Consider the following 24476-nt stretch of genomic DNA (forward strand, 5'->3'; position numbering starts at 1 on the left):
TTCTTCTGATTTCAGTGACACAAACTATATTTTGGAAACTTCACATCGTGTGGCTGCTTTTATTTTGAAGCGCTGGAGTTGTGTTTGTGCAGTGGACAAGTACGCACAGTGAGTTGTGTTACAGCTGTCAGGGCATTCAGCGACGTTGTGTGCAGCATCAGCACACACACAGACACACACTGACACACACGGAGGGTGGGGGGTGCAGACGGTGCGCGCTGGTGTGGACACGTGGTCTCTCCTGCGGTCCGCTGCTGCTCCACTTCCTCCCAGTTTAGGCTCCTTGACTTTGTGAGTTTGCGGGTCTCTGCGGGTCTCTGCGGGTCTCTGCGGGTCCCGTCCCTCCGCTCAGCTGGACCCGGATCCCCCAGAAGTTTTCCGCTCTCCGGGACTTTGCGCCTCTTTGCGCTCCGCACTTTGTCCGAAGTTCATCCTGTTCGTGCTGCAGCATCTGAGGCGGTACCTGCGCTGAAGGAGGCCGTCTGCAGCCCGCACAGCTGCGGATGGAGCTTTGATTTTATTTTAGACTTCTCTTTGACTATCACCATCAGCCAGAGGAGGGGAGAGTCCGGATCCGGAGCTGCCGGGACGTTTTGGGCAAATGCCATTGCGATGCTGTGGATGTGACTTCAAACAACAGCTTACCTACGGCGGAGTCTTCTAAAGCACGATGAAGGGTAGGATCTACAGCCACAGAGACCCAGAAACCATCTGAGGCGTGTCATGATAAATATCTGATGTAGTTTCTGCTCATACTCTTACTTTGTCACCTTCCTGCGCTCTTTCTGCCTGAATCCGGAGGAATGCGGGGGCCACAACTGGAGTCACATCTGGTTCCAGTTAAGGGACTGTGTTTGGGATTGTTGTGCATCTGGCCGCTTCTGGGCATCAAACACTGAAGTCCGCTCAGATCTATTCTGAGCTGAGCCTTTAAAAACATTTCCACTTCTTGTTTTAGTGATAGAAAATGAAAAGAATCCTGCTCTTAATGTTGTGTTGAGTTGAACTGTGCGACTTGTCTCCGTTTGAAAGAAAGAAAAGTTGTGGAGGAAACACTGAGTCAGACTTGCTCCGGCCTACACGAGCTGCTTTGTTGTGGTAAATGTGTGACCTCTGATCCAAGAACTGTGAGCTTTTCAACAAACTGAGCACACAGCGCAGGACAGTGCAGAGTAATGGCGGTCACGGCTCGCGGTGCAAAGTAAAGCATGTTCTGGGCTCCTTGTGCGGTTGGCCAGATGTTTTGGATGTTGGGTTTTTCCACCAGCTGCAGCAGGAGTGGATGGGTCAGCACGCTGCTTCCTTTAACAGAGTAAATAACGTGTAAACACTGCAGGACTTCCGCCCCCCGTGGTCCCTGTTAGAATGACACAGTGAGAGCCGGTTGACCTGAAAATGGACCTCTATTATCTCCTGCATTTATTGGCGTGGACTTCATCAGAGCTGTGCAGAAGGAGGCCTGATGTGGGAGATGTTGTTCCTGGAGGACTGGAGGAAGGACAGTTTTTCTCCCTTGTTTGTTTTCCAGCACTCTGTGGTCATTCTCACAAAGATACTGACAGTTTGTGGTCACAGGTTCGTGTGCAGGTCAAAGCTGATTCGCATTTTTCCAGAAAGACGAAGTTTACGGTTACTTTATCAGATAATTGATTTCAAAAGGAGCTTGGTGGCTGGATGTCAGTGTGGCATATGACCTGTGTGACCTGTATGTCCAAAAGCAAACCCAGAGTATCGCTTTTTACCTGCAAATCAGAGCTTCCTTGCATCTATTCCTGCGATGTTTAAATGTCTCGGCCTCGTGCAGCAACAGCCGTCCCCAAAATCCAAAGTTTGACCTGAATGTCTGTTTTCAAAGCAACTCAGCTTTCAGCCCTTCGGCTGAAATGTGATGAAGTTAATTTCCACGAAAAGCCAAACATACTCATGGTAACATTTCTGTTGTAATGATACACAATCAAGTAAATTTGAAGCACAAACAGGAAATGTGGTATTGGGAGTATTGGGAAAACACATTCCTGAAGTACGATGGGATTTTCTGTTTTGTTTGTTAGTGTCACCTCTTAACTCATCTGCTCTCTCCCATGAGACGTCAGAGCTCCCTGGTATTTATTACAGGTTTGAGCCCCAGGTCATTAAATTGTGAGCGCACAAAAAGCCACTGAAAGGACAACGTCCTAACAGCCTTATCTTCATCCCCGTGTTGCAACAAGACGAGGAGGCCCTTATGCACTTCCTGATGGGCGGCCATTGCCCTTGCATTGCTACACCTCACTACTTTTGGCTTTGTAGATAAGATGAGATGCGGTTCTTTTTTCTCTTGAGATCTCTGAGACATGTGGCATTTCTTTATTTTTACTGGCCATGGATGACGATGCAAAAAAAGGCTTTGAAGTAAGCAAAGTACTTTCCCACAGACATAAGAGCAGCTTGAAGGCAGTCAGCACTCGGAGCCCGTCAGGCCATGGGAGATGGGACTTATCCCGCAGAGTCAAAGGAACAGATCTGAGCTGAACTGAGTGAGGCTGACAATGAAACTAATAAACACTGCAATGGCTTCAATAACAGAGGGATGAAACAGATTTCCATTTGCAATTGACAGCACATTCATATATTTTTGTCTTCTCTCTGTAGACGACTTTGCAGATGAAGAGGATGTGCAGTCCTTTGGCTATAAAAGATTTGGTGAGTATCTGAGGACTTCTTGACCTCCGACAACTTCACTGCTTCATATACTTTATGACATTATTATCCAAATCATTGTACGGAGAACATTTTCTTGAACAATCAAGTTTTGCTTGGCTATAAAACGCATGAAATGATGCTCAAGGTTGAAAGGAGGCCACACCTAATTTTCCAGAAACAAACTTGGTTTTGGCTGCTGCTTTCATTTTTATTTCTCAGTTGTAACAGCGGTGGAGTACAGTGGAAAGGAAAACCACAGCATCATGGGTGTTCCTGACCAGTCGGCTGACTTTACAACCTTCTTACAATCTCTGTGTACTTTTGCTTTTCTCAGCACAAAAATCACTTGGTCTGAACCCCCGCTCCCCCCCAAAAAAAGAAATTAGTCTCATATCAACAGTACTCAGTTATTTAATATCCTGAGTATATCAGGTTCCCAGAAATTGTAGGAACCAGACAGGTTCATGAACGCCCCCCCAACAATCAGGCCAGATGTTGGTAACTCTTCAGCTGAGTGAGGCAGATTCAGAGCTGTTACATTAACACATTCCTTCAGTTTAAACTGATCTCCTGACTCAAGCCACAGTCATTTCCACGGAGCACTATGTACAAAATCTACTTGCCTGAGCGGATGAATTTGCTCTGTATGAAGTTTTACATTAAAGTTGTTCAAACATTTCAGTTTATTTATCAGGCCAGGCCACTTAAGTGGCTCTTGTCTACGTGTTTGAGGATTTTTAATACCTGCAACAAAACAATATCAGTTTCACATAGATAAGGCTAATCAGCTGAAACAGCTGTTAAAGGAATTTTGTCTTTCTAAGGTCTCTGCAGTAGAAAAGCACATTTAACTTGAGAGATTTGATAGTTAGGGTTGGTTATTTATCTTCAAAGGTTAGACTCCATAAAATAGCTCAGATTAATTGTGAAAATCTCAGAAGCCATCTGCCAATTGTGGCATTTTGTCTTTGCCCTAGTGACCATTCATAAGCATTAATTATGAAGCTATAGGCCTGCAGAGCTCATTACAGCAGCATGCTTTAAGTTAACGCAGGTTTTTATCTGAGACTACAGCTCCAGCAGCAACAAACTCCCTAATTTTACTTTATCGTTGTCAGTGTTCCCCCATAAACTGCTGTGTGTATTTCTCTTTTTGATAGCGTTGTTAAAAAGAAACATAACTAGAGTTTGATGAATTGGTGTCTCTGATAACTTTCTTCTGCCTCTGTCAAAGAAAATAGATCCGGGTTGAAATGGTCACAGCGGTTCCTTTGGTTTAAGAGGTGCTTCAGCGTATGAATGTCATCCCAGCTCTTGGCAGCATATGTCAGGAAGTTAGCGGTGCAGTGAGAGTCCACGTTGTGTGTCATCACCATAAGTTTACACATATGTACGTCTTACTGCCTGACACATAAATATGTGTATGTTGATGGATCATGTTTGTAAAAGTTTAATCCAGAAGAACATTCAGACTGTATACACAGCTGGTAAACATCTGACTACCAACCAGCTGCATCGGAGCAGATATGGCTCTAAAAATCAAATCTGTGTGTATCAAATGTTCACAATCTGCGGGTTTGAAACATGTCAAAACAAGTCAAAAATATCTGCAGAACTGCTGCATTTCCCCACCGCTGATGCTGAGAGCGTAGCTAACCGTGGAAAAGTGGATAATGCTGCAGGAGCACGTAGAGAACTTCTGGGTCTCCTTTGGCATCCATGATAACTGAGAGCATTTGATCCTGGAGGACTCTTTAATACTTTAATTTGCTCAATGTCCCCGGGAACTGGTATTAATAAAGCCTGATTTGCTTTGAGATTTTCCCCTCAGCCCTTCCATGTAGAGTTTTACTAATGATGGGGATGTTTGAAATGGGTGACTCCCCATGGTCATTCCCCATCTGGTGTTTTGATGATGGCTGTGAAGGGCACTGTCTCGGGGTCTACCATAGGTGTTTTGTTGGATTGTGATCAGGTGTTTTTCATACTTCTCTGCATGTATGGAGCCATTAACCTGTTTTAGCGTAATGATTGAGATTGATCTCCTGTTCTCACTACTTGAAAGAAACAAGCATGTTTCAGGTCTATGACTTGCTCTGACATCTTCTTTCCACTCTGATGATCCCAGTTAGAATCAGAACTGTCTTTGATAGTTAGCCCAAACTTTAGAAGTTGCTGAGCCTCTTCCTGTGTCCATATGGGAAGTTTGTTCAGTGCAAGTCTATACACTCACAGAGAGAGCGAGAGGTGCAGAGGGAGTCAGCATTGCGGGGCTTCAGGGTCCGTGACTGGACTCTGCTGTGTCAGCAATGTGGCAGAGAGAGAGGAGAGAGGGGGTGGAACGGAGAAAAGCCTCAAATGGAGATAATTTTGCACGTTTGCAACTGATCACTTTGTGGTGATATTCCTCTTCCTCCTCCTCCTGTTCATTGTTTGTTTCTGCTCTTATTAATCTGATTTTATTTTTTTCCCTGATTCCAGAGAGAAATATTTGTCAACAGTTTCAGTTTCAGCTGAGGGGCGACATTCCTTACCCAACTTATTTTGGGAGCAAAACAGCAAGTGGTTTTAATTTACGGGGACTTTATTACCAGAAAAGAATGTTTTCAGAAAGCCTGCCTGTTACTTACAACCCCCTCCAGCCTGTGTGCGCATGCAGTCTGTGCTCTGTTGTCCTAATGAAAGATTACCTGCTTGTGTTTTCAATAAAGAGCAGAGTGAGTCAGAGGAGGAGAGAGGCAGAACAGATTGAAGGATTACAAAATTAACAGGGGCAGCAAAAGGGGAGACAAAGTCTGTGACTGGTCCGAAGGATGGAAGGTCAATCCAGGATTGACCAGTAGACACACTGGCAGGAATGCATCCCAAACATGAAACAAGTCACTGAATCATCACTGAGCAGGAGAGTTCAGGAGGACGGGGCGACCCTCCACCAACTGCAGGTCAGTGGACTCCTGCGCTGGTGACACTGACATGAAATGAAGCACATCTAATGAGTCGGTGCAGGAATGTGTTGACATCAGATTAAATAAAAACAATGACTTTCTTTTGTTTTCTCAGTCTTTTGATGGATCCTAACTTCTACACATCTGTTGTGTAGATTGTAATCACAGTGGACAGTTTTGTGTGAGCATTGGGCCTAAATGCGCTGTCAAATCTCACCTGTGTGGTGTCTAAAATAGATAGCTCGTGGGGGCAGCATGGTGGGATGGTGGTCTGTGCTGTAGCTTCACAGAAGGAAGGCCTGGGGCCTGCATGTATTCCCTCCAGGCACTCTGGCTTCCTCTCACAGTGTGTGTGAGTAGACATGAGTGTGATCGGCGACCTGTCCAGGATTTACCCTGCCTTGTCCAACATCGTCTGGGATTGGCTCCAGCACTCCAGTAGTATAGATAATGGATGGAAGAAGCTGAAAGTCAAAAGCAATCTGTCCAGCAGCACCAGAGTGACGTGTTTCCCCAAGTTTTTTATGAAATGTCTCGGGAATCAGCTTCTCTCCATTTTCATTTGAAGTATTTTATGCTGATGAGTTGAATAGATAACAGTTTCAGATACTTTGGATTCACATGGGACTAAAAAGATATGTGATCTATTGTTGCCAAGTTGTTGGTTCGAGCCAGAACCTTTCTACATTTTCCGTCTCGCAACCCAGCGACTTTGAAGTGTTTGTGTGTTCGGTGATAAAGTGAAGTGCCTCAGTTGACAATCAATCAAATCCCGTTGCCTTGTTCCAATATAAAAACCATCTGCAGGTGTGAACGTGCTGAAGGATATCTCAGTTTTATTCAGGGGACTGGAGTGTGTAATGTTGCTGACCAATAGTGAATGTTGTGCTACTTCAGCTTGGGCCATCAGTTTGATTCACGCTCATATATACCGGCGGTAGATATGAAGTTAGAGGGACTTGGATTGGCCAGATGGAGCAAACATGCACCGTTCAGCATCTGCGTATGCCAACAATGAGACTGGATTTGATTATGTATGATATGATGGCATATGAAACATGAGACTATAAAGACACTTCCAAACCAGCTTGAATAACTTCAAGGCTCCGATTGTTATCAACATCAAAATCAGTTCCAGCTGCTCTCACTTACGTCTTATCAGGCCTGCAGGAGATTAATACACAGCTACAACAAAGGCACCTCACTGAATTTATGAGATTTAGTTCATTTTAATTCAATTGTTATGTAAAGAGTTTCCAGATATAAAGCATGGCAGTTTTAGAGTTAGAGACCAGCCTCTTTCAGTAAGTGGCTCGGATATATCGTTGCTTTGACCGAAATAGACCCAACCACCTCATCAAACTTCTTCACACCGTCTCTCGCTGCCTTTTCCCAAAGGGATACTCTGGCAATGGTTACAACCAACTGTCATCTGATAGGCCGCCCTCTCTGCCATAATGGCTGTTTGTTAAGCTTTCCATTCTCAGCAGGTTTTGGCTCAGTCACAAAATGAACACACACACACACACACACACACACACAGTCAGACGGGCTGGGTGAAGAAGTTCTGCATATGGTTTTGCATTAGTATTTCACATAATGGATGACTTTTGGGGTCCAGAGAGGGCCAACATCAACCTCACTGCTTCCTCACTTTGAAAAACAGCAGAAAACTAGAATGAAAATTGTATATTTTTCTTTTTTCTGCCTCTTCTATCAGACCCTCAGACCCGGTCGTGGTGCTCTGGTTGCTCTGGCTCTGATTATGTTGGCTCCAAACCAGCACATCACTCAGTGTTTTTCTTGTTTATGCTTTTGCACTTGTGTTTCTGCAGATATTCACTGTGTTGTGCGAGGATGGCAGCTATGTAGAGTTTTCATGTTTCATTTGCGGGTTCAAAGCGATGTGTGTTGTACATATATGTATTATATATGTCGGCAAAAAAAAGCCTCAGTCTGTCCCAACATACTTTATGTTTGCAGGATTAACTGCAGTGTTGCAGTGGTAGTTTACTGGAGTGTCGTCCACCCTCGGACCCCAACACAGACTCAGTCCTTTACCTCTCGTAACGTCTAGTCACCTAAAATTAATGTTGGGACAGGTGAGAGGGCAATTTCCCTCCTTTAGATTTCTGAAACTGCTGCAGACCGAAGGAAATTAGTGCAATTATTTGTTAAGCTTAAATCATTAAAACAATTACTTAGAAAAATGCAAAAGTCTTTCCAGATGAAGACTCTGACACAGTTAGACCTCCTTATGCATAATACGTTTTTCATTTTTACCTATTTCCATGACTGTCCTTCTGAAAATGAGGGGTTGTTTTTTTGTTTTTTTTTTCTGGACTGCACGTAGAACCGTTTCCAAGTTAAGAGATGGTGAGTTAAGTTATTTCTGTTCAACCTGGACAGTCTCTGTCTCTGTGGCCTAACGCTAACCCTCTGCCCCCATTCTTCAGATTCTGATGTGCGTATTTGTTCCAACTGAGGAAAGAGCTGTCAGTGAGCACAACAACAGACTCATCTAACTGACTGAAAAATCAGATGTGTTGGCTGAAATTCGGAGATCTGTGAGAGCAGAACAGTTTTCATTCAGAGCCGTTTGACTCACTTCCCCCAAAGACGAAGCTGGGTTTGACTGATTGTTGGAGGAGGAGGGCAGCACCAACTTGACCAGATGAGCATCAGGCAAGGTGACGATTGCTGTTAATTCAGTATCTCAGGTGGTTTTGCTGTTGGCCACCCAGCAGGAGTGAACAAGCACCCAACTGCACAGATGGCCTGTGGAGCTGACTCCAACATGAAACCCGGCACTCAGGCAGCCGCTCAGATGAATGCGGAATGAAATTTTCTTAACCCGAATGACAAATTCTTACTCAGTTTATTTGAGTTCATGCTGGTGTGGTGAGGATTTAAGAAGAACCAGACTTGTTGATATTTAGAGTGCGGCATATTTTTTCCGCGTAATGGGAACATTTGTTGGACAAAAATGGCTTCTTGAGAAATAATGAGCTCAGAGATGGAGCGCTCTGCTTCTTGGAGGTCTCAGTCCAAAAATACAGCATCCTGTAAGTTTATACTTCATTAGACCCTCTTGTATCATCTTGTACACTTTACCTAACCTTGAAAATGATTGAAAACAGTGACAGAAACTATTTCATATCTGATGAGGCTTTTTTCATTGAGGTGGCTGCTGTTTGTACCACATAGTTGCTCAGAGACTGCCTCTCTAGACCCCAATGATAGCTGCATCTGTTGAAAACCCTGTATTTCTGTGAAATAAACCTGTGCAGCAGTTTTATGGAGAATACAGTCATCGAAAGTTAATTTTTCTACACAGAGATAGTTTTTGGGGGACTGTTTGTTTTACACTGTGAGAAAGTATAAAGAGTTTATTCTATTAGACCTTGTTATCCGGATGACGAAGGTCTCTATACTACTGAGAGGTTACCTGGACAAAATGTTTCAGTTAAATTGTATTTTCTTTCGTGCTTCCTGGTGAAAAACAAAATATGCAATTTAAATCACAAGATAGAAAATAATTTCTGCTGTTTTTAAATAGGTACTCCACATCAACACACAGACACCAGAATTTCTTTTCTCCAGTCACCAGATCCAGACTAGATGTTTAAGTTAAATAACTTCCACAGCTACACCAACAATGTGGATTTGTTAATTCCACTGTCTGTATAAATGTGTTTAGTTTAGTTCTGCCGCTCCAATAATGGTTAAGTTTTATTTATGAGATCTCACATTTTCTGATTTTAATCCTTGTCACTGAATTTGTTCCCTGCTGCTGTTTTTCAGTTCCACTGTTCCCTCTGAAAGGCCAACTACTAAAGTCAGCCTTACTAGAGTGGGTTTAGCCTGCAGCGCCTAAACACACATTCAGAGCAGAGGAACATGCATTGTACTTTTAAACAAGTCAGAAGTCAAAGCAGAGACAATAGATGCTCATTTGGCGTGACTGACATGGTGAAAGTAAGGATATGTGAACAACCCCCTCTTCTTCCTCTCTCTGAGGCTCACATGAGGCTGTTTTACTTGAATGACCTCACTCCAAAATGCCAACACTGGAACATTAGCAGGAGGAGCCAGGGGGTCTCTTGTTCTCCACTAAGGCCAATAAAGTTCACTTTATGGCTTCCATGTTTTTCTAAATACATGTATGTGAACATTGGCGAGCGGGGAATTTTTCACTGAATATTATCTCTCCCAAATTCAGCTGCCTTCACAGTTTGCAATGCAATGAATAAGACTTTCTTGGGTTTAAAGCACACCTTCTCGATTTTAATTCACTGTTTTTCTGTTAGCCCCTTAAGAGGAAGGGCTGTATGATTTTATAGCAGTGTCTGACCAGCGCTTGCATACGCTTGTGTGGTAATAAATTCAGACTGGATTGAATGTCTGTGTGAAGGGGATCCATGCACGTTTATGCTGTGGTTCCTTCTCTGAGCACAAGCAAGCATTAAATTGTTCTCCAAGTTGTGGTTAGTTTGGGCAAGTTTTCAGAGCTCTGGTCTTCATGGCATGAATGTGAGTTAGTTTTGCATGACAGGTGATGATGAGAGAAGTGTAATGTGTGCTAAAACACCATATCATAGGTTAGTGTGTGTTTATAGTTGGACTTACATACTCCTGCCTCAAAAGATTTTTTTAGTTTTTTTCATAGGGAGCGTTTGAGTTGCATTTTACAGCTACACTGTGGAACTGTTCATTCTTAGTAAAAATAAGACCAACACTTCTAGTATTCATTCCTGCCTGCCAACAGCGCCTCGACTTGCCACCTCGCAGTGGCCATGTCTAAGTTAAAGTTTCTAAAGTTTCTTTTTCTTCCTCTGAAATTTACCTCAGCAGATGTGACTGTTTATCTCCTCATGAAACTGTGCACTGTTCCACCAGGAGAATTAGAGTCTTCCATCAAAACTGCTGACAAGACTTTGCCTGATATCTGATCTTGCCTCGATAACTATCCCCAATATATTTGCCCAGCTCTGTTTATTAGTCTCTTCAGGTTACGATATATGTCCTGTTTGTCATACATGGCCTGTCTTCCTCTAACTAAGCACGGATGGGATACCAAAACTGGCTCTAATTAACTCCATGCTCACTGCTTCACTGGATCCAAATCTCCTTTTTTTATTAGAACATCTAACTGTTTTCTCTACCAATTAGGCAGTTTGTGGCTGCTCAGCTAACAAGAAATAAAGTATAAAGTTTAGTTGGTTAGTTCTATCAAGGAATTAACCACTTTTCATTGTTTACAAGTGTTTACTCTGTTAATGTTGCACAACTTCTTTGAAACTTGGCTTTGTCTGGACTTCCAGTTATATAAACTGCAAAAAAATCTTTGAATGTTTTTGAGGTCATGTGCAGAGGATTGTGAACGCTGCAAAAATTGGTTAAAAAGTTATTAAGTAATTGAATTTTATTTTGCCCAAACTGATAAACATTTTTACTCCAAATGTCATTTTACAAAAGATGACAGTAAGAATGTAAGTTCATGTGAAAAGTACAGTTTAAAATTGAAAAACGAAAACACACAATTTAAGCAATTGCATGAAAAAGACTCTACTTCCACTGCCTAATATCTGAAATTTCCAATTCTTGGAAATATGTATGTGCTAGATCAGATGATAATATTGCTGAGTATATGTCAATTGGATCAGATGCCTCCTGTTCCTTTCAAATTAGGTGGCAGGCATCAAAATGTGAAGGAGGTATTTTGCTGAACTTTTCAGGAGTCAGGAAGACTTGAGGAGTGGTGGCATGCTGAGAGGATGTTTCCTGGATTGTATTGTTTATTTTAAGGTCTGCAGCCACGGTGTTCAAAGGGCACCTTTCAGCTTTGTCAGCTTTAGGCAATGCCTGTGTGCATGTGAAAATATGTGTAATGAGGAGATCTCAGTCTGTTCAGACATGCAGCCGTCTGTATGTTATTTACCTTCATTTAAAGAGCCCTGGCTGTAAACCACTAATGCATTCACTTATCACGAGAGGGAAGTGAGCACCAATGAGAGAGTTTCTTATAAAAACACCCAAAATAACTTGCCCCCTTTCCTTATGATGCTTGGCGTGAGGGGATGATGTATCAAATGTTTGCATGCGTCCTTTGAATTGACTCCCCCGTAACAAGATCCAGATGTTCGACAGGACCAGAGTCCAATTTAAGTTGTCATAAACCTGTTACCACTGAGCGAAAAAAACAACCAAAGAAACCCCAGGAATGCTAAGCTAGCTCAGCAATTCATGCAACCTAATGTTTCAGTAATTAGTCTCAGTAGTAACTTCCTCTGCTGGAGAGTGTTTACTTGTTAACATTCCAGTTGGCGACTGTTAATACCGGGGTAGTTGAAGGGCCAGAGGGAGACACCACGACCCCGGGACACCCAGTTAAAGGTTCAGTGTAGTTTCAATAGGAAGTCAGTACCCACACACCTGAGTTCATCAAGCCCAGTATAAATACAGGAGTAACTGCTGATTGGAGTAGAGAAAAGCATCATTCACTTTGTTTATGTTAACTCAAAGACACATCTGTGATCAAGCAGTGACAATCATTGTCGTATTGCACTGGAATCAGCAATATGTCAGAACACCAAATGCCAAACACCAACAGTATCCACTCAGCTGTCTCCGAACATAAAATCAACTTATATGCTGACGATACCTTACTCTACTCTACAACAACCTCAAAGATCTTTACAGAAAGCATATTACTGCATGTCAAATTTCTCAGCCCTCTCTGACTACTCAATTGACACACATCCAGGGTCACTGATTCACGGTGCAGGGCAATGTTTCCTCCACAGGGATTGAGTAAGCACAGGAAAGGGGGCACTCTCACTTGCTGCCAGTCATAGCATGGCTTGGGGGGCCCGGTCCTCCACAGTTGTGTGGGGCTGGAGGACGGTTTGGTTGGGTGCTCTGGATCTTCTGGGGTCCTGTGCCTGGGCTTTGCTTGGCCTCTTGTTCTCCAACGCGACGGCTGGTGGCCTGGAGAGCTGGTGATGGTCTCACTCATATTTTGGGAATGCCCACATGCATGTGTGGTTTCACTTGCCTGCTGGTTTTGGGTCATATCATGAAGAATTATGAATGAATCCTGCCAAGTATGGGCTGAGCTGCTCTTTTAATCTAGCACTACGTACCCTGTCATTGACTCGGCTCCTCTGTTGGGACACCTTCACCCATCTGGGCTCCTACATCTCTAAAGATCTAAACAGAATTTCTCTGGGCTCTTATTATCTTGAGTGAGGTGGCAGGAAAAACAAAAAACAGCATTCTGAGCAGCACCACCTGCTTCCTTACCCTGTCCATCTTTCTGCATCCTGTCTGTCCTTTGCTCCCCCCCTGTATTCACTGAGGTGTAGCACTGCCCTCCCTGCCCCACAAACTCATTTCACTCAATAAAGTTCAACTAACTAGCTTCCAGGGAGGTCTGTTGATGGTCACACACACACACACACACACACTGAGATAGTAAAACGTGTAGCTGCAAAACCAAAAGTGCATCAATCTCACAAAAAGTTGACGCACCTTGTGGTGTTAAACTATGGTACAAATGCAGACAAAAAAAAAGAGTGGTTTCTCCACCACGTTGCTGCAAACTGAAATACCCCATGAACTGTGGGATGGATTACAATGACATTTTGCACAAACTTTTATAACCACAGGTATGTTATTTCATGTTTTTTTGCGTAAAAAAACAAAACATCCCCTCTCCAGACATCCAATCACCCCTTCAAATAATACAAATCCGTAAAGGAAATAATATGTGTCCAAAGTTAAAAGTAATTGTATCAAAGGAGTTACAAACGAAATACAATTCCACTGGAATATAAAGTGGTGTGTTTTAAACTATTGTTAGAGTGTAATGTTTGGCATCGTCGGAAATTTTAGGTGTGACAATGATAAGAGTCTTATCCCCACAAAATTCTGCATTTATTGAAATGCCTCAATAAGGTCGGTTCCTGGAATGAACCATATTGGCTAGCTTGAATTTGAAAAAGGGGCACGGTGCAACAGTGGGCCGAAGTGCTGGTCTGTGACGCTGGTTTGGTGCCAGCTGCTGTCATTCCACAGTCTCTCTCTCTCCCTCTCTCCATTTCCTGTCACTCTTCAAGATCTCACAAAAGGCCAGGAAAGAAGGAATGAAAAAAATATTGTTATCGTTACTGAAACCGTTTTGTTGCTGAGAGTTGCATTTTATCATCCGTACTTAATTTCTACTCCTGCTCTCTATTGCTGTATTTTTTCTATACCTGTGGTTGCTGCTGTAACAACGAATTTGCCATACATGGGACCAATAAAGTACTCTTAATCTTAATCTTAATCTCAATTGGTAAATTTGTGTTGTCATTTTTGAGTGTCTGCTTGCATGTACTATAGTTTGTTGATCCAATTCTTTAACCTAATTGTTTTGATACAGGACTGCGTTATGGAAATTACAAACCGTAACTTGAACCATAATTTGATGTAGTTTTACTTGGACGATTGAAGACAGATCTTCAGTAATACAACCACAAAATCTGTGTGTTCCCACTGGAAATGTGAGCCAAAAATGCAGCATTTGGCAGAATTTTTGATCTGTCAGGCTCCATCCAGGTGGAGAAGCTTTCCTGTTTGAATGACTGCTGGTTTCTGGCTTGTGACCATATTCAGCCTGTGTATGACACAAAATGGAAATCTGCAAAGTGAAATAATTCCTGCGGTAGACACTCAGTTTCTGTATATAACATAATATTAACACTGTGCACAAAGGGTCTTCACACAAAAAGGCTCTGGTCTGTACAGGCTTTCTTTGTGTTGCCATGGAAGTTTCCACTGCCAGCCAGCAGGGAGAGGGGCCTGCAGACACGTCTAATGGCAGGTACATGGAATAAGGCAATAAGTGCGACTGAGTCAGAGTCCAAATGAAATACAGCTGTTTTACAGAATACTTCTCGCTGTCTCTCTTCTTTCTTTCTTTTCCTCCACCTACTGAGCTAATTAACAACAGCAAAGCTGAACCATTTAGTGTTAGCCACATGCTAATGTAAGCATGCTGGAAGGCACAAATTGACAGTGCTTATCTTCAACAGGTATCATGCTTACCATGCTGACAATTTTATATATATTTAAAATTATGTATTTATGTAGCATTAAGGCTGGTGATGATGGCTGAATTCATTTGTAGGGCATTTTTGGTTGTAAACTAATAAAATGGGGGCACTAAATTTATTGCAATTCATTCTCAGGGGACGCAAGTGTCGTCCCATGGTAACCCAGCCAGTATTTGTTTAGATATTTAAATGGTATTGTAACTCATTCCATATAATCTATCCACTTCCTCACCTACTTGGTCATCTTGGACTACTCGTTGGACTGACCTGCCTGGCAACTTAGTTTAGCAACGGTTTTGAGGGGAATGTTCATTTGTCTATGTTTAATTTGGTCTTATTTCGTAATCTCAGACAAATAATGACTATATAAAAAAAACATAAAGACGCCAAAACTTGATGTAGCTGCGTGTTCATCACTTCACGGTCTTAATATATAACATACAGTATCCTCCACCGTCACGCTGTTCTTGCAAGGCCTCCCTGGCATTTATTTACCTCTTGGGGGTCGTGTGGCACGATTCCAGCCTGTAGATTGGGACGTCCTGGCTGCTGTCCAACTTCTCAGCTCTCAGCAGCCCTCGTCCTCCCATGTTCTGCAGCAGCCCCTTTGGTTCAGCAGTGTGCTTTCTTTCAATTCATAACATGAATGTGTCAGCATGTTTATGTAATGCAGTACTCCATGTGTAGACAGCAAGAAGTCACAATGGTCCAATGGATATGAAACATGAAACTCTTACTGAATAATGATACACACAATCTGTGTGTGTGTGTGTGTGTGTGTTGGGGGTTAGGGTTAGGGTTAGGGAGCATTAAAGTTTTGCTGATTACATTACCACTTCGAAAAAATTGCTGTACCTGAATGTTTTTGTTGCAGTGTGTGTAGATAATCATCATCAGGAAAACAGGCAAAATACATACTAGTGTCTGCACCAACTTTGTGGTCCACGTAATAGAGAAAACTGTAATTTTATTTTCTTTCTGGATCTTATGTACCTTGGAAACATTTCGCTTCATCGTTGCTGTGTGCCACATACACTGCTGACAGAATAGTTGTTTAAAATAAATCCTGCGGAGGGGAAAGGAAAACACCCAAGTGACAAGCAGTAGGAAAATGCTGTGATCCTGGACTACCAATGTGGCCAGGGTGAATTTCCATATTCACACAGTAGAAGCATCATTTCTGAGAGGCATGACAATGTGTGTCTGTAATCTATCTGGCCAGGATTTACAGCACAGGATGTGCTAAATACAGACAGCGTTGACCAATTTTTTTGGAGGGACCACATGTGCTTTTTGAAAGTAGCCATGATGGTTAAAGAAACTTTCATCTTCAGTTTTGATTTTAACCATTTTTTCCATGATGACCAAACAGCTTGGATAACCACGTTCCATGTTAAGAGTCCCAAATGTGACCAATCATTTTCCACAGCCACCCCCTTAGAGTGGAACGCTCTGGACAAATACAGTTTGTCAGTTTGTTTGTTGCTCCAAGCCTCAATTCAAATGTCCTGTCTTAAGATGAATTTTATTCAGATTTCAATGTGTATATTTGATTGGATATTGAACTCCAAATTGCCCCAATGATCATTCCATTAGTTAACAGTTTGTGAATGGGGGTGAGGATATGACTGAATACGACAAGAAAATATCTTCCTTGATTGAGTGTGAGTTTGCTGATTGTTTGAGTTTAAACAATTTCCTATTTGAAAGAGTGGCCTTGTATCTTTTAAACCAATGCCTTTTATGCTCAGTCTATTAATTTCCAGCTCAAAGTTATTCTGTAGATTTCTCAGATTTCCTCAAATGGTGGACATGAGCGCTGTAGCTAATTCCTTGCTGTTTGCTTCAGGGCTCTGACTCTAGATTGATACTAATTAGTTGACTGCATTAACTGTGGTGGGCATTTACAGTTCTGAAAGTATGTGAGGCATTTTACTGAGAAAAGTTTCTTCTTGAAGGGCTTTGTACAAACGTTAATCATTAAAACATCTTCAGCAATAAGAAACTAAATTAAATGTCTTGAAAAAATTACTGTGGGAAAGTATTTGAAATTCTGATGTACACAGAAATACCACCGATGCCTTGCTCTTGACCCAGAACCTGCAGACAGCCAGCTGCTTGTTTACATGGTGTGATGTTGTCCTTTAAGCAGCGTGGGGTCAGAGGCTCTCCACACTGGCTCCCAACATGAGGCAGTCAGTGCACACAAGGACAACAGTGGCCTGCGTATCCATGTCAATGTCCATGGCTGGGCTCCTTTGAGGTGGTCAGATGTGATGTTTGCACAGATGTGTGGCTCCAAAGCTGCGGGGCCAAACCTCTATTACCCCTCTGGTGGTCCTGCCCCCCCCCCTCCCACCCCGAGAGGGATGGAGCCACCCCATCACGGGTGACATAACTTAAAGGGACAGAGCCAGGCCTCTCATACTGTACAACAGGATGCCCAATCAAGACGTCAGACCAGCTGGGGAATTTTTATAGCTTCTCCCAGTAAAAACACCAGACCTACCCGTAATGTCAAGGGGCCATATTTTGACCAGATCATCAGATCATGGTGCCTTTACAGAATGACATAAACCAGAAGCATTATAAACTATGCTTGTTTACACGACTTTATTGTCTGTCCAAAGAGAAGCAAAGCCAAGTGGTTCAGCTTAATCTTTAAATAACATAGTGAAAACCACAAAATGTCGGATCACTCCAAAATCCCAGAAATTACATTCAAAACGAAGAGACAATAAAACCCCAGATATGATAAACTATATTTTTCCTATAACCCCAGAATTTAAGAAAAATGTACAACAATGGAAGTGCTTTTTTAAATTGTTTTTGTTGCATTTGTTCAGACTTCCTGTCTGGTAAGGAATCTCAGCTCTTTGAGTCTGGGATACCTACCACACATTGACTTTACTTCATTTTTACTGTCTGTTGTGAACATACATGCCAAATGCTACTTGGTCCGTTGTAATGAACTCAAGTAAACATCCTGCCTCTAACATAAGGTTTAGCACTGTATCACATGGTTTTGGACCAGACTAGTGCACATCTGTAACATGAATGACTAAATATTTCATTGCAGCGTAGTTTGAGGTCCGATGGAAATGAGGAATGACAGACAGGGAACGGCAGACTTTTGTTTTGACCATTCTGTTGTATGGCTAACACATGCGCAGGGTTTTTTTAAGTTTCATATTGAGTCTTAGTGAGGACAAGTGTTTTTAATATATACTTGGCTGAAAAAAGGCACAGCATGTCCTGTGTTAGTCATGCCATACTAAAGTTAGTTATGAAATGAAAAAAACTTCACATGGGATTTCTTTTTAAATGAAAACCTTTGGCTAACTTTTACGAACTAACTGCTCAAGTTACTACTACTCAACATTACATTGTGTTGCATTGTGTGTGCATACAGTAAAATAATATTTGACACTGTTTCTGTTGTGTGTTGCAGGAATTCAGGAGGGAACCGAGTGCACCAAGTGTAAAAATGATTGGGCATTGCGTGCAGCTATTGCACTTCTCTACGTGCTCTGTGCCCTGCTTACCATAGCGGTGGCTGTGCTTGGATACAAAGGTAAGTCAGAGCTGAAGCTAAACATTTATTCTTATACAGTACAGGACATTTATTTATCATTTCTCAAATGGTACTCATAAGCTTTATGTTACATTCAACATTATAATCTTGGGTATATCTGCAGCATCAGGAGGCGGATGTGTGGCTGAGTTGTGTGTTTTTAATAGTTTTTGTATGACAGTGCAGTTCTGTGGCACAAAAGGAAACAGTGGAATAAGAATGAGATTCCGAATAATAATTCGAACCAAGGCAGTAATGTGAAATGAAACAGAAAAGAATTCAAGTTTTTCGGTGATCATCATCAGGCTTTTTTATGTATGTGTTCATTGTACAGTCAACTATAGAAGTCTGACTGACTGATCCTTGTACTACTGTTAACAAAAACAAAAAGGACATCCCCCACGTAAAGACAGACTTTACATTTACAAGTATGGAACTGAATTTGCATAATGCCTCATAAGTGCTGTCAGGAGTGTTTTTGGTTTGTAGCTTTGGGTCTATATTAACATTAAGCCCATGTGATTTTGATGGTTTGGCTCTAATGTCTACCAGATGACCATGCAGCAACTACTCAGGCTTAACAACCCAGAGGAGGTTTTATGGCTTGGTAGCAATTTGTTGTCTCATGAACCACAGGTTATCTTACAGATGGCTGCATGTGTCCACAAGAGTTTGTGTTTACAAGAAAATCATTATATGGTGGTTGTGTGTTGTGTTTTCCTGTCTGTACTGCGTATATTATAGAGTCCCTGCAAAAAGAAACACAAATTTCTCAAACTTCCCCTCAAATTATTCATTTTGTTAAAAGTTGATAACATTGCTCTGGTTTCCTGTTGGTTCCTATGGCATGGGTCAGCATTAAGCTGCTGGACCTTGTGTTAAGTAACTGCCTAAATATGGCTCATAACTCAGGTCCCAACAGGCAGCTCAGTATGCTTCTAAGCACTCGAATTAGCAGCCTTATGTAACTCGTAATGCTTTTCCAATGCAGGGCTCTGGGGTGGGGGGGGTTGAGAGGGCGATGAGAAGGTATGGCAAAGATCAGGGAGGACAGAGGTGTGGCGATGTGATTTCTATACATTTTGTGTTTGCAACACTTTTCTAGCCACTAATATTGAGCAACAAATAGGTCCATTACAGATTTTCCTGTGCTCCAAAAGACGTGTTGTAAGAGAGAGAGCACATTCAAGCTGCATACTCCAGCTCCCAGCAGTTGACCAACAGCTTTTTGAAACGGGGCCTGAGTGTTTTTGTTTGTTCCGAGTGCATGTTATTGTTCCGTGTTTTTGCCACTTCTGGAATGATAACAGCTAAAGCTTAGGATGTTTTCTATTGCAGTTTTTAGACGACCTCATACTGGCAGGAAAACAAACCGCAAAGAAGAAGAGTGCAACTCATTCTGCAGATGTGCTGGTGGTGGGGGTGGAGGGGATGGGGGGGTCAAATCAGAGTTAAGAGTGCACTGGTCTGCTCTACATCATGTGTTTTTGAGGTGGAATTTCTGAATGTACTTGGAAAATTGAGATTTTCATCAGTCACCATGTGCACACATTCCCAGTCCCAATATTCTTAGGAACCTTGTTATGCTCAACATCCTGTGCTCAGATTGGGTATTTAACTTTCCAGTTGTTCACTGCAGAAGTATGAATACAGTAGCACCCTCTGCTGTTGAAAATCAGTTTGTTAATGGATGTGCTCTGCAGCCAAGTTTGTCCTCACAGCAGTCGTGTGTAAAAGTCTGAAGTGTAATCACCATTATTTACATATATAATTAGCTAATTTAACTTTCTTTAATATTTATCATGGACTTGTATCAGTGTTTTAGTAGCTGTGATGATTACATAATGGTTCCTCTTACTAAAATGGTACTGAAGGGAAATGCTGCATCAGTGCCATAAAATGTTTACTGTTTGCTTTTTTCTTTGTACACTGTTCGTTTCTGTTTAAATGACATTGTCCTCTTTTGTCAGTGGTCCAGAGAATGGATAATGTTACAGATGGGATGCAGAATTATGGAGGCAAGATCAATGCTGTGGAGACAGATTTAAAGAAACTAGGTAAATGTCATTAAATGGTTTTAAATACAGGCGCTATGAAGGAAATTTTTTATGTACTCACTTTACTACTTACTTAAATATTTTTGTGTGGAATTTTTTCAGATGATGAGGCAGGCGTGATGTCAGTTAATGCCACAAGTGAAATCAAAACTTTCAAATCAGATCTGGAGGCTTTACAGAACCAACTGAATGACATTGCTCTCAGGGCAACCAGAAACAGGGACGTCTTAGACGAGCTTCAGGTCACTGGAGATGACATGCAAAATGGCCACATGTCCCTGCAGAGTTTTTTGGAAGGCAATACTGCCTCATTGCGTGGGCTCAACCAGACCTTGAGCTCTTATGGTGGCATGATTGACAACCTCCAGACGGGCACCGCACGGCTCCAGTCAGAGATACAAGGTCAGGTCAAGGTGCAGAGCCAGACCCAGGTCAGCGTCAGTGCGCTAAACATCTCCCAGTCGCAGCAGCGCAGTCTGCTCAGGAACCTGCAGAAGACAGTGGAGGATACGGGCCAGGCAGTGCAGAAACTGAAGAATGATTACCAAGGTCTGCAGCAGACAGCCAGACAGAACCGGGCTGACACTGAGTGGTTAAAGGAAAAGGTCCAGAATCTCCAGGTATTGGCAGCCAACAACTCAGCTTTGGCCCGTTCCAACGGGGAATCTCTAGAGGACCTCGGGGCCCAGCTCAGCACACTAGCCAGCCAAATCCAGAACGCCTCAGCCATCACTGAAGGACACGACCAGAGCATGCGTGAGCTGATGGACCGCCAGCGAGACCACGATAACGCCACCTCATCTAAATTTGATGGGATGGAGGCACGATTAGACAGACACGAGAATGACATGGACCGTGTGACCGGAAACGTGAGCTTTGCCGCCCAGCTCCTCGGTTCCATCAGCTCCGACCTGAACGGCCTGAGATCCTGTGCTGAGACAGTGTTACGGCATTCAGACCTCTTACTAAGCCTTAATGGAAGTCTAACAGAGGCCAAGGAAGATAGCAGAGAGCTCCGTGCCCAGCAGGAGGATCTGGCAGCCAGGTTGGACAAAGAGGTCAACAACCTGTCGATGGTGATGGAGGAGATGAAGGTGGTCGACAGTAAACACTCTCAGCTCATCACCAACTTCACCATCCTGCAGGGTAAGAATGCAAAATCTGTTTGGAGTTCAGTCTGAAACTACTCATCATCCACCCCTCATCCTCATCCTTGTTATTATGTTTCAGGTCCACCAGGACCAAGGGGCCCCAAGGGTGACAGGGGCCCTCAGGGGCCAGTGGGCCAAACAGGGCAAAAGGGTGATAAAGGAGAAAAAGGGATGCCAGGATCGGTTGGACCTAAAGGAGAGAAAGGTGTCCTTGGACAACCAGGTCCAACCGGTCCAAAGGGTACAGCTGGCGCTCGGGGTCTTCCAGGGTCTAAAGGCTCAAGAGGGTCTGGAGGTCGACCTGGAAACCCTGGTGTTCCCGGCGACCCTGGTGCTCCTGGAGTTCCTGGAAGGGATGGGCCCCCAGGGGTGCCAGGGCTACAAGGGCCACAGGGTCCCAAAGGAGATCCAGGACCTGCAGGCTTGGATGGGCCTGCTGGACCTGTGGGGCCCATGGGCCCCCCTGGTGCTCCAGGAATACCAGGGAGACCCGCACCTCCTATACTTATAAGACCATTACAACCTACCCACGTCCCTGAGCCCCCCAAACCAGCAGAGCCTGAAGGCTCCGTGTCCCGGCTGGTCCAGCCCTCTGTCAGCTCGACTACAGCACCTGGTGAGATACTATCAGACAGGACAGACATGGAGCTCATTATAAGTTTATTTAAACAAATGTTGAGTGCTTGTGAGAAAATACTTTTCACTGTGATTTTACTTGGATGATGTGACATCATGATCGTGGTTGCAGGTTGCCCACCTGAGTTCAAAAAGTTTGGAGACAGCTGCTATTACCTCTCATCTGGTTCTCAGAGACTCAACTTTGATGAGGCCAACCAGTTTTGTGCTAACCGCTCATCTCATATGCTCATTATTAATGACAACGAGGAACAGGTACAGTAAAAGATATATGACACAAATATTACCTTTAATGTGACCATTCACCTTGAAAAAATGAAACAAACACCATAAAATGTGTGTGTTCCCTCAGCTGAAATATGCTTTAAAATATCTGTTGCTTTTCAACTATATAGCAATTTGTGAGAAATGCAATTGCTGGAAAAGGTTATTTCTGGCTGGGCCTGACTGATCGGGAGGAAGAAAATGTCTGGAAGTGGGTGGATGGCACCATTCCTGTTTTCAAGTGAGTTAAGCAGCCAAACAGTTTTACAGCAAATTGAATCCATGTGTGTTTTCCCATATTTGATTCCTAACAAATCCAGTTACGTCGGTATCATTAATCAAACACCTTTTGTTCATGTTTTCATAATCAGGAAGTGGAAGCCTGGCCAGCCTGACAACTGGACCCATGGTCACGAAGATGGCGAAGACTGTGCTGGTCTTATCCATAATGCCAATTGGAATGATTTCTACTGCACTGACCGCATTGGCTTCATCTGTGAACGTGCCTCTGATTGTCAGTACCCTTTATTTATCACACCTTTTGTTGAATTTTTAAATCTTGTGTGAAAAAAGAAAGTGTTAGTCTGTCTCACAAAGTATTCTGACTGTATCGCTGGGTTCACTCATTCCTGCTCCAAATTGAAAACTTGTTGTAGGTTTTGCAGTACCAGGAGGTTATGCAGTGAATGGTGTCGGCTCAGAATAAATCATGTTGCCCACTGACAAAACTTTTACTTTTTACTTTTGTTCACATTTACTCTTATTGTGCTATCCCTGTTGCTATAACTGTAAATATATCGGCATAAAACCACATTAACAATGTGACGAAAGCCATATTGAGAGGTGTATTTCTGTTCTCTTTGCAGTAAAAGTTCCAGCTTTATAGCAGCTATGGAAGACAAAGCGAGCTGTCTTTGGGAGGTAAGTGAAGAAACTGAAGTTGAGGTTGAAGATGAAAGGACAATGAAGGACATGAGGAGGAGCTCTGGATGAACTGAGGCCTCCAACAGTCAGTCCTGTTGAGCATCACTGAGACTTCAATTGATCTTTGTCTTTAAGGCACCACAGTGTGGTGCTGAAAACGGAACAAGCACAGAACCAGCCCCTGGTATTGATATGCTATTTGTACTGAAGGGAAGATGAGAACGTAGTCATTTGTTTTGGCTAGACTGAATCATTTTGTGGATTCGGCCGCTGTTGTACAGGTGTATCTGTAAATAGTGCTTCACAAAAGGCACATTGTTGGTTGGGATTGAATTTCATAGATTTTTTTTTTACCTTCCCAATTACTACACACACACATAAAATCTGTATAAGAGGATGATGATGTTAATAGAGTAAAACTATTTTTATACTATCAAATATGTGAGATTCAAAACTCATGATTTGAGATAAAGCTAATACAAATTACACCTTTCTGTAAATTGAAATATCAGTGACATTTTTATAGCAAATGTTCAGTGTGAGCAGTGCTGCTCTTTTATGAAGGATAATGTTTTTAGACTTTAGACTGCCAGTATGACTTTTATACAGTACAAGGCGTACATTAACAATATGTAAATTTTTAGTAATGAAGCATTGTAAGATGATCTATTCATAATTCCAAATACAATATGCAAAATATGTTACATGTCTATTATTATATAATCAGGTTTTATTTTATAGGATTGACCTTTGCAAATTCATATAGTGCTAAAGGACCGAGTAGCAATTTGTAATCTGGCTGGAGGAGTGTTAAACCTTAACTAATTCACAAAGCTCCTATGGATCAGGCCACAGTTATTACAATAAAATGGAAACTAAAATGTATGTGGAGTCAATGCTTTTTGTCCATCCACTAATAAATCCACTAAAACAATATGACATGAAAATGTGATTGATTTAACCATAATAATTAAAGAGAAGAAATGTTTTTTGTTAAATAAATCTTTTAATGGTCTTCTACAAAGCATTCTTGATTTTTCTTCTATTCTATATCTACATTGTACTCAAGTACAGTACTTCAGTAAATCTAGTTATCCTTCACCATTATGGATTTATTATAGGTGTATGATTTGATAAGAATCAAT

At 42.4% G+C, this 24476-nt stretch overlaps 1 protein-coding gene across 2 annotated transcripts; it reads left to right on the top strand.

The window, feature by feature from the left end:
- The first annotated feature begins 209 nt into the window (after positions 1 to 209).
- Positions 210 to 24351, top strand: colec12 (collectin sub-family member 12). 2 transcript variants are annotated; one of them, XM_029524969.1, is made up of 10 exons: positions 210 to 677; positions 2632 to 2682; positions 18177 to 18299; positions 20270 to 20356; positions 20459 to 21502; positions 21587 to 22123; positions 22256 to 22398; positions 22539 to 22648; positions 22779 to 22921; positions 23274 to 24351. In XM_029524969.1, exons 1-10 carry the CDS (start codon positions 671 to 673, stop codon positions 23291 to 23293), a joined length of 2265 nt encoding a protein of 754 aa, XP_029380829.1. In that variant the 5' UTR covers positions 210 to 670; the 3' UTR covers positions 23294 to 24351. The 2 variants fall into 2 exon arrangements, with proteins under 2 accessions (XP_029380829.1, XP_029380830.1); XM_029524970.1 differs by lacking the exon at positions 210 to 677 and adding an exon at positions 2442 to 2516.
- Positions 24352 to 24476: the final 125 nt, after the last annotated feature.

This window comes from Echeneis naucrates, chromosome 17, assembly GCF_900963305.1.
Source record: "Echeneis naucrates chromosome 17, fEcheNa1.1, whole genome shotgun sequence".
Taxonomy (NCBI): Eukaryota; Metazoa; Chordata; class Actinopteri; order Carangiformes; family Echeneidae; genus Echeneis; species Echeneis naucrates.

Coding starts and splice junctions, on each gene's coding strand:
- colec12 (XM_029524969.1), top strand. Junction 2,683..18,176: donor CTTTGGCTATAAAAGATTTG/GTGAGTATCTGA, acceptor TGTGTGTTGCAG/GAATTCAGGAGGGAACCGAG. Junction 22,649..22,778: donor GGCACCATTCCTGTTTTCAA/GTGAGTTAAGCA, acceptor TTTCATAATCAG/GAAGTGGAAGCCTGGCCAGC.